The sequence below is a fragment of the Populus euphratica genome, unplaced genomic scaffold (genome assembly GCF_000495115.2).
Source record: "Populus euphratica unplaced genomic scaffold, PopEup_1.0 scaffold475.1, whole genome shotgun sequence".
In the NCBI taxonomy this organism is placed as follows: Eukaryota; Viridiplantae; Streptophyta; class Magnoliopsida; order Malpighiales; family Salicaceae; genus Populus; species Populus euphratica.
Genome location: NW_011500195.1, coordinates 69,221 through 79,902, shown reverse-complemented (window position 1 = coordinate 79,902; position 10,682 = coordinate 69,221). Strand labels below are relative to the sequence as shown.

Below are 10,682 nucleotides of genomic sequence, written 5' to 3'. Positions count from 1 at the left end.
CCTATCGAATCTTCAAAGCGTAAGAACTGAGCTACTTCGTTCCTTTTCATCTTTAATAACGTGTTCAGTTAGAAGAGCAAATCCCCCTCTCCAACCCAAACCCAAGGGGAGCAGAAGATAACGAAAGGGAGACTTCTAACTAAATCATAAGACAAGCTCCCCATTCCATCTATCATATCAGTCGAGTCGATCCGATTCGTTCTTATCTATAGATAACGCAAGAGAGAACTGATGACTTCGCGGATGGAGAGGGATTCGAACCCCCGGTATCCCTAAAAATACTTCGGTTTTCAAGACCGACTCTTTCAACCGCTCAGACATCCATCCCCTTCGCGCTTCGCTCGCCCTATCTATCCGCGAGCTGGCAGGTAGGGGCTTATCTATGTGATTCGCTACGCTTGCTTGCGCCTATCGGCGGGCTCTATTGCCTGCCGGTTAGCGAAACTTTGACGGTAGTACGAATCGCTACGCTTCGCTTGTTTCTATATGATAATATGCACCTACCTTGCTGCGCTCCCTGCGGAGCAAGAGAGTGAAGAACGAATGATCCTCCAAACAAAAAGAGTGATCACGTCCGACGTGAGCGAGTGAGTGAAACGGCTGAGGAATCATTGAATGCTCTGTAGTTGGAGCAAACTGAGCTCCAGTGTATAGATGAGAAGGAGGACCATGTGTTGCAACTGGCTGCTGCCCTAGAATTGAAGGCTGGGGGTTCACCATTACATTGTTGGGAATGGTGTAGTCTCTGCTCCTATCATTATTGACCTGTAATCAATGTACCAAGTTTTGAATAATACAGCCCGTGCTGTTTAAACTAAAGACTTAAAGAAACATCTCCGTGTATGTCTAGAATCAGATTTTCTCCCAGCTCTTTCAAAAGGATTAAAACAATTAGACAAAAGAGCACTGTGAGTTTATAAGAATGTGCTCACTATTATAGCGAGCACAAAAACGAAATTATATTCCCAAGGCATAGCTGGTTACCTTAATACTAAGATCATTATGGCGTGAGTATGAAAGGTGAAGTTTGCAAAATCCTCCATCATAGATGCAGTGTCCTTCCAGTGCTTCCTTGGCAACAACAGCTGTCTGGACATCTGCAGCCCATGGCAACAGCAATTTAGTATCTTCAGAATTACGTGTAGAGTAACAATAAATCTGCAAGTCAACTTCGTTAAGGCAGCATTCAAGATTATTAACTTACTACTCATACTGGATTCCAAAATCTGGAAAAAAATCATGAAGAAAAGGAAGAACAGTTTCCCCCAACTCTAGCAAAAAAGAGAAGGGATAGTCCAATGCCAATTCTTCCCTATAATCTTCATCCATATTTAGTAAAAATATGTAATGGGAAAAAAATTATGGTAAACACCTGAGTTTCGTCCATGGAAACTCATCAAGTCTTACCTCTACTATTTACCATGTCCTTGAAAAAAAAATGTTTTGAAATTGGGTTTTCAAAAATAGTGGTACAAATTTATGCCATGTTACAGAAAGGTGATCAAACCACCTTAAAAATTGCAGTTTTGTGACTTCAAACCTACTTTATGACTACACAGCCACAACCTCAAATACTCTCAAAGTTAGCTGTTGGAAACATTCCCTGAACAAATTCTGAAATGCAACTGTTAAATCCCAGGCATGTATAAACAGGTGTTTCAAGAGCAAAAAGATTTGGGACATCCTGATAATTACACTTTTTGACATCTTGATAATTACTCTTATCTGTTAACGAAAGTATTTAGATATTTGAACAATACCAGGATATTGAATTAAAGCCTGAAGTCCACTGTTTTTATCAAACATGGCAATCTTCTGGACAGGACCAAAAGAAGAAAAGACCTAGCACAGCATTGAAGGAAAAAAATATCAGCACTGAGGATGGCTTGGTGAACTAGGAATTTCCACAACTGTTATAAGGAGTGTTTATACCATGTGTAAAACATCCAATGTGACAGCATACTGCATGTTCTCGATTGATGCAAGAAGAACATTGCTCTCAGGTTCTAGTTTTTTCCCATCAAGGCCCATGCTGAACTGCAGTGGAAAAAAAAAGTCAAACTGAAGTTTTCAACTTTGATATCAACGCCTGCATGTGCTAACAGAAGTACATGGAATTGAAAAAACATATTTATATCTGAAAACCATGGCAAGGTTAAATTGTCACTATATGCTTCTGTGCATAGAGAAAAAGTTGTACACAAGCATCTTACGATGAAAATAAGGCCATCTGATGTTTATAATTGTGTATTTCATCCTTGGACTCATTGAAATTTTCTTGAAGTGATCCGTAATTTTTTTTTTATCAGCTTCATCCTTGTACTCAAGGTAGCGTTTGGTTACTGTATCAAAAGATATAAGACGGAGACAGTGAGGGTAGATAAGACATGTATCCTTATACTTCTTGTTTTGAAAATACAGGAATTCACTCTAAAATTATCACAAAGACAGAATTATTTTGCCTCTGCCTCTTCAACCAAAAAAGTTTTTGCCTCCATTGTCTCCATCTTTTCTATCCCAAGACAATAAGCAAAACACCGCCCAAGGGATGTTAGAAATTGAGTCCCTCAGTCGACCCTGGTTATTAACAGTGTTACCTTTCTGTTAGTTTTAAGGCAGGTATCAAAAGATAAGCAATGACAAAAAAAATATATACATATAAAGTAAGAGGAAAATAAAGAAACAAGAAGTTATACATTTAGAAAAGAAAACATAACCAAATAAAAGAAATTAAATCAGATAAATTTAGTAAGTTGATAAGACAGAAACTAAAACATGTATTCAGTAAATAGAAATACACGAAGATCCTCAACTACCAGTGTACCACCTCAGCCCAACCTAAATAACCACCATTGCAGCCCAAAATAAACCGCCTGCTGTCGTACACACCACAGCCATCCCTATCAGTAGTTCCCACAGAATCTAGGCCATCAAAACACCACAAAAACATTGTTGCTTGGCTTCTTTTTATCACTTACATCACTTAAAATGATTGAGCTCTTGAGTCTTGACTACCCAACCCTGGGATACTGCTTGAGGGTGCTTCATTCTCTTTTGCAGTTAATGCAGACATAATTTGTATCCGGTATTCATTATGCTTTCTAATAAACACTTTTCGTACCAAAATGAATTGGTACTGGTTGAGAATTTGTTTTTAATTTAGAATCAACGTTGTTGACAGCTTAAAAAATTGCTTTTCATTTTTTTTCTCTCTCTGTCTAATTCAGCATCATTTTATTTTCTAGACTCACTGTCCAAGATGCCACATTTACTCGCTCAGCAGATTTGAACTTTTGTTTTTCCTAATGCATTTCATGTGGGAACTGTGCTATAAGAATCCTGTTAGCCTAAATGTAAATATAAGTAAAATAGGTGACAAGTGCTATTCAGAAGTTGCAGTGCCCTTTTTCACTAGAAAGAAGAACCTGTGCTTATTACAAACAATGAAAAAAAAATGTAGATATATGTCAACGGCTTACAATCAACTGTATATTTTTGGCTCTACCACATTGCTTGAAAAGAGAAAACTCTTAGGCATTGTTTACCGGGAGTGCTTGTGGTCATATTTGTTTGGAGTGTATATATTGTCTCATATCATAATTGTATTGAATTTTGACCTAGGTGTGGCTGTAATTTTTTGTGCATGTGGGTGGGAGGTTGATTAGTTTGCTTTCTTTTTCTCTTCCTTTCTTCTCTCTCGGTATTTTTGTTTTTTTGGGGGGGGGGGGGTTGGAATCAAATGAGAAAAAAAGAATCAAGGGAGAGTTATGTGACAGCATTTGCAGATAGGTTTGAAAAAAGAGAAATATGAGGCATGGTAAAAGAGAAATTTGGCCCAAGAAAACTTTGGACTCAAAAATCACTTACACCATATGTACAAAGGGCATAAAACAGTACTATAATACCATGGAATTAGGATTCTAAGGGCTGTAAAAAAATAAAATAACAGGGCATCCAGGAGAGGGCATCTCTTATAGGCACAATAAGATGAAAAGACCACATCAAGTGAGGTGAGAGAAGGCAGTGATGGCAATTTGAGGTAGAGAGACAACAACAAGGTATGTGTTTATGAGGATAAACAAGTCTTTTTTGTTTTCGTGCAGTTGTTTCTTATAACGATTCTTTTTATGCAGTCTAATTTTTTTTTGAAAAGCATTGCTTTTTGCTTTTTTCCCCTCGTTAAATATATAATTTATTTATCATGACGGTATTAGTTATTTTAGTGCTTCCTCTATGTGACACTGGTCTCAGATAACAGAAAAGTGATGCCTTTACTAACGGGGGTAGACAGAGAGACTAGATTCCTAATGGTTCTAGAGTACAAGGATGAATTTAATAAAAACAATGACAGAGGGCTCATGTTAAGGAAATGTCAAGAGTAGGACAATAAATGATTAACCACAAATGTAAAATCCCATGGTATGCAACAGGGTGGCTGGGCTAAAATAAGGAAATGGTGCCACTGCAACCTTCGTAAATTCACCAAAAGTAAATCACAAGTACATTTAGAGAGATTCACAAGGCTAGCAATTATATGGAATTAACTGACTGCCACTTCTTAGAATGTGTTAAGTGAAATTTACAGTGCCTTACCATTCCATTTGCATCTATAGCTGATGGTGCAACAGGAAGGTTTGCATTGGTGTAGTCCCTGAATCAACAAAATTTCAAATGCAGAAAATTAGGAAAACAGTGATGATAATGAAGAATACAAGCTTCGAACAGATTAAATATGAGATGAAATTTTAGTGTTGAGGACAAAAAGAACTACACAACAACATGAAGCAACTAACAAGACATTGCTTATGAAGCAAAACTCCTTGCATGTAAAATAATTGCACCTGCCAAGATACTGAAAAAAGGCCCAGGAAGTACCTGCTTCGATGGCTCTGGAATTTTACACTCAAATCTGTATGCGCAGAATATGTGATCCTAAGAGTACATGGCCCAAGATGTTCAGGAAGCAGATAGCTGAAACGTAGGATGAGAGAAGTTACTAGATCATCAGCCACTGACAGTTCAAACTAAGAGAAACATTAAGCAAAAATAAAGCATATATAACAAGGACAGGTATATCTACAAAGCATTTTAATGTTCACTCCTGGCCCAAGTTGACAACTTTTAAGTGGAAACGTTGTTCTCGGGGATATAATGGTGTGTCAAAGATAAATAGGTTAATAAAAGTTGACAATACATCTAAAGTATTCTGTAAACATAGACCAGGAGAGAGTAACCTAAAATTGCAGAACAGGTGTCTATTTTTTTTTAATTCATTTGCACCGATAATAGTTAGACTAAATACCATGTCAACAATTAAACAACTGTCACCTAGGGATGTTTCTTCCATCCAGGGCATTTTTTGCAGAAGAGGCAGTTTCAGCATCAGAGAATTGCACCAACGCCTGCAAAGATCACACACAGAATGAGCTTGTGTTGAAACCAAAAGACAATGATAATTTGGTTATAAGCTTGAGAATACAGACCTGGAACCCAGCTGTCTTCTCAAAGGTGGTAATCTTATGAACAAACCCAAAAGCAGAAAATACCTGCATAAATGAAAATTTTCTTTTAAGAATTAGATTAGCACAAAACACTCTTCGAGCTAAGAAGGCTACTAAGACCCAAAATCTGTCTGGCAATAAAAAAATATCAAGAATAACAATAAAAATTCTACAATAGAAACAGGAAAAGCAGCAATTTTGCCATGTATGCATGCATTACATAACATTGAGATCATAATTAAAATTAGAATCTAAGAATTCTTTAGAACTTCCAAGGAGAAGTTAAGGAAATCCTACAGGCGCTGTTACTGTGAAACTCAGTAATACCCATCTCAATAAAGCCCAAGAATAACCAATGACGTAGAAAAGTAAAAGACCAAATGTACATAGAAAACAAAGTGCAAACTTGCATGGTTGTTGGCCACTTCACTTTGTGCCAACATTTTGAAGAATGAATTGCTTTACTTCAGAATATCAAACTAATATACAGTTCAAGGGATCAAATTAATAACTACATTCCATAAACCAGTACCACATAACTTTGAATGCAAAAGAAAAAAAAAAATGCTTGCATATGATCTATGAATCTTCATCCAAGGAAACTAACTGTTGCTTCTATCGGCCAGCATAAACAAAAACTTAGCATTCTATGCATCTTTCTCTTAGATTATGAAAAGTTGTGATATTATCCTCCATTTGACAAAAATAAATAGTTAGCATCTGATGATAACAAATCAACAATGTGAATCTTGCATAAAACTTGATACAAAATCCTAATTTTTCAAAAATGATTTTAAGAAGTCATGAATAAATCAAAGACTCGCCCCCTGAATACACAAAAATATAAACTACTATGCATCATTAACCAGAAAAAAACACTCTAAACCAGCACAGATCATGCAGATATTTAAGGTAGAGGGTGGGGAGGAAAAGGAGAAAAGATATGCAACATCCTAAACTATTTTAATGGTAGGAATAGGAAGTTGAGGATGAAAAGTAGGGAAGAAAGAGGCAGTGTTAAGGAAAGGAGAAAGGAGACAAACACACATGCGCTCTTTCTCCCAAAGCACTAAGCTGCCATCGAAGATATTCCCTTGACATGGGCCTGCTGATCCATTCAATTCATGTCAAACAAAAGCTATCCAAAGCATGACAAACTACAACCTAAGAACAGAATCGACAACATCCTCAGGAGAATGCGTTTTTACCTCTTCTAACTACAAATTTCTTACCAGGTGCAAGACATCAATGCTGACCAGGCGTGCATCTGCCCCTTCAATGGTAATCAACAACACATTTCCACCAGCATCAGCTGTCGTTTTGTTGTTCACTATTTCTTGCCTATTAGAATACTGCAAGTAAACTGTCTTCCCTCGAACTTGAGCAGGCTCTGAGGATGATGCATAATACGATATCATCGCAATAGCTTGATTCAGATCCGCCTAAAAGAACACCACCAAACAATATTAAGAATAACAAAAAAATTCTCAAGAACCAACAAGAAACGAAAACCAATTACACTCACAAATTCAATGAAAGCTTGATTTCTATTCGGTCCAACATTACACTTGGTATTAACAACATTACCAAACGGCTTCCCAAGCTCAACCAACTCTTCTTCAGTGCACTCCCATGGCAAGTTTCTCAAATGCAACACCTTAGATGGCGGTTGGGTAAGACGGAATTGCGGCTGACTCGATACAGATGACATTATTCTCCCAACAGACACTACACTTCAATAATCTGTATTCCCTCCAACAATGCAATACAAAACCCCATATCAGAACATAAATTTCTCCATAAAAAACATCAATTTTCATTATAAAAAGTACATAACAAAACAGGGATTTACGCCCAGGATGAAATTAACATAGTTTTTATCTTCCCCTAGGGAAGGATGTCAAAAAATAAAACTTCGACGAATTTGTAACAAAAGGCAGTGCCTGTCTCAGTGAAAACTTGAAGAATAAACAGAATTGAAAAATATCCATAAAAAAGAAAGCAAGTTTAATTCATAAAACAAATAGTTAACACACAAAATCACATTAACATAATTGGGATTCAACCAATAATAAAGAAAGAGATTCCGCGATTATATATTTTTTTCATTAAAAGATTGTGCGTAGTTTGTTGCAATTACGAAACAGCAACTACAACAGCAACAACAACAAATTGAAGAATATTAGCAGTGAAATACCTCAGAAAACTCACAGAGCGTAATTATTGACTTTGCGATTATTTTTATTTAGGGCTTCGCAGAGAGAAAAATCGATGCACAACCTTATGCAGATGATTTTTCTATTTCTGCCGACGGGTCGGTATTAAGCTCTTTAGATGAGAGTACGAGGCACTACAAGAGTAATATGATTGGAATAGAAGGGTAAGAGAGTCACGATAAATTTTGATGCAGGGTAGGAAACACGGTCGTGCGAAGATTTTGTTTAAATTAAAATTTAAGTGTGGTTTCGATTTCTTTTTGAAATATGTTGTATATTAAAATGTATTAAAATAATATTTTTATTTTAAAAAATTATTTTTAAATTAATATATTAAAATAATTTAAAATATAAAAAATTAATTTCTTATTAGAAAATTAATTTCCTAAAAAACACTGGAATAATTACGTTTTCAATGACAAGATTAATTTTACCATTGAACTATGAATTTCATTAAAATTAGAATTGAAATGGTTAAAGTTTATTTTAAAGATCATATAAAAAGCTCTCTTATTTACTAATTTAATTTGAACTGTTAATAAATTTTAAGCACCTAGACTGTTTTAAAATTAACTAAGATTTACGTTTTAAACATGCTATCCAAATTCACACCTCTAAATATGAAAAATTGAAAGTTTCTTTACCCCAAATGATTACACTACAAGTTTATAAATTAATATTTTATGAAATATTTTCAAAATAATTAAAAAAATTATTTAATATTAATTATTAAGAAGATGTTTAGAAATGTAGTAGTGATTATTTTTAAAAATATTTAAATATATATACATATATATATATATAATATTTTTTAATTTTTTTAAAAAAATATTTAATATCAGTACATTAAAACAAAAAAAACAAGATTTCACATTCATTTCCAAAAGTTATATCGTTGACTCTCTACCTTTTTAATGAATTAATATATCTACGAAATATTAATTTAAAAAACAATATAATGTCCTGGCCTACAGTGAAAGTGTACGTGGGCTTTGAAGCATAATTTAAACCCAGCTGGAACATGATATGGTCTAATATATATAATTTATTGCTTTAAATCTCTCAATTTTTCTTGTCCATGCACCACGAGAGCGCTTCAATTTTTAATAGTTAATAGTTAAGCGAGTGGATATAAACTAGCCGCAAGTTCTATTATGTTAAAAATAATATTGAAGGAGCCCACAAGCATTTTAAAAAGGAAAAAAAATTGCGATTCATGTTAGAGATAAAAGATAGATAAATTGATTTTTTAATCGAGTGATAAAAAATAAATAATGATATCAAATAGATGATATTAAAAAAAATGTCAACGACAACTTAGGAAAAAAAATTTATAAAAAGAATAAATAATACAACTCAGTTATTATTAAATATAGAAAAATAAAATAAGATAAGATAAAGAAAAAAAATTAAGCTAATACGATTTAGCATAACAAACTTATAATTTAGAGAATAAAAAATGTATCAACTTGAGCTAGTTCTGGATTCAAGTCATAAAATTTAAATAACTTAGTAAAAAATAAAAAATAAAAAATTATTCAGTTGAAAACACCATAAGTAAAAAAAAAAAATTAAACTTGTGTTAGCTTTCCAGACATGTGACCCTTTGAAGCATTTTATTTAAAAAAACCACAAACTCAATTATCATCTAATGAAATGTTGAAAGATTAATTTGGAAAAAAAAAATAATTATACAAATTAATTTAAAATAAAAAAATATCAATTAAAAATTTGTTGATCAAAATTAAAACTAAAATAAATTTTATTTTTTATTAAAGAATCATATTGAAAATAAAAATTAATTAAACAAAAAAATGATGGAATATGATGAAAAATAAGGGAGGAAAGGGGTTAATAAGAAAAAATTAAAATTAAAGTTAAAATATTAATAATAAAAAACATTAAACTGTAATATTTGAGGAATTCAAGAGGAAAAAAAAAAACCTTATTGATGACAAATAGAACTATCATCACTAACAAGCTTGACACAACTAAGAAAAAAACATGACAATTCTTTTAAAAATATCATGGAAGAATATTTTTAATTATCAGAAAACAATGTACCCGTCGCCTGAAGAGCGAGGGCACCTTCCATGCACTGGCGAGCGCGTCACATGTTTTATAGTTTTTTTTAATTATTATTATATCTGATAAAATATTAATATCAGTGCTTGACATGGATAAAGGAAAAAATTACATTAACCGCAGCTAAAACAATAAAGATTTTTACCATAGCTGCTTGTGAGTGAAAGTACTATTTACCGGAATATTCTCTACTCATATACTACTCCTGAAAATTAGTGAGTAAAAATTAGTGAAAGTCCATAAAACTAAGCATAACAGATTTAATTAATATCATTTCAGTCATTATACTACCCCCGATAAAAAAAAATATTCTCTGTTCAAGAGCATTTTTTTAATATCATGAATATCCATCTAATGGACAAGTAATCATTTTTAAGAGAATGATTGTATATTTACATATAGATTAAAAAAATATTAGTCATATGGTTCAAATTTTAATTAAATCTTTACCACTTGATTATTGTCAGCTGAGTTAGTAGCTCACTTACTATTCATGTATAAATTAATTCAAGAATATTATATATAATAAAATAAAAATATTGACATTGTTCAAGTGAAGAAAAAAATTTGCTAATATATGTACAAAAATGAGATGAAACAAAAATGAAATATTTAGGCATATAAGAAACTTTTTTGCTAGGCATGGTTTAATTTCTCAAACAATTTCACTGAGACTATTATCTCAAAATGTTTCCAATCCAAAAATACTTCATATGAAAAACAAAATAGGGAGATTAAATTACAAGGAGAAGTAAAATTACATAATATTTTTTTTTATGAAACTACATGTCATCTATAATATAAATAATAATTAGTCAAGTTTTAAATTTGTTATCTAAAAATTATCGATTCGAGTCTCATAAATTTCAGAGTTGTTGAA

The 10,682-nt window shown here is 33.0% G+C and overlaps 1 protein-coding gene and 1 non-coding gene across 2 annotated transcripts; both read right to left on the bottom strand.

The window, feature by feature from the left end:
* Nucleotides 1-240: 240 nt before the first annotated feature.
* On the bottom strand, nucleotides 241-327 carry TRNAS-UGA (transfer RNA serine (anticodon UGA)). Its single transcript has one exon. It is a non-coding gene; the product is annotated as a tRNA-Ser (tRNA).
* Nucleotides 328-465: 138 nt separating this feature from the next.
* LOC105111781 (polypyrimidine tract-binding protein homolog 2-like) lies at nucleotides 466-7,845 on the bottom strand. The gene is made up of 12 exons (XM_011007231.1): nucleotides 7,699-7,845; nucleotides 7,027-7,244; nucleotides 6,734-6,943; nucleotides 6,549-6,606; nucleotides 5,484-5,546; nucleotides 5,329-5,402; nucleotides 4,876-4,971; nucleotides 4,594-4,651; nucleotides 1,933-2,037; nucleotides 1,761-1,842; nucleotides 985-1,097; nucleotides 466-765 (listed from the first exon to the last, which is right to left on the bottom strand). Exons 3-12 carry the CDS (start codon nucleotides 6,766-6,768, stop codon nucleotides 466-468), a joined length of 984 nt encoding a protein of 327 aa, XP_011005533.1. The 5' UTR covers nucleotides 6,769-6,943; nucleotides 7,027-7,244; nucleotides 7,699-7,845.
* Nucleotides 7,846-10,682: the final 2,837 nt, after the last annotated feature.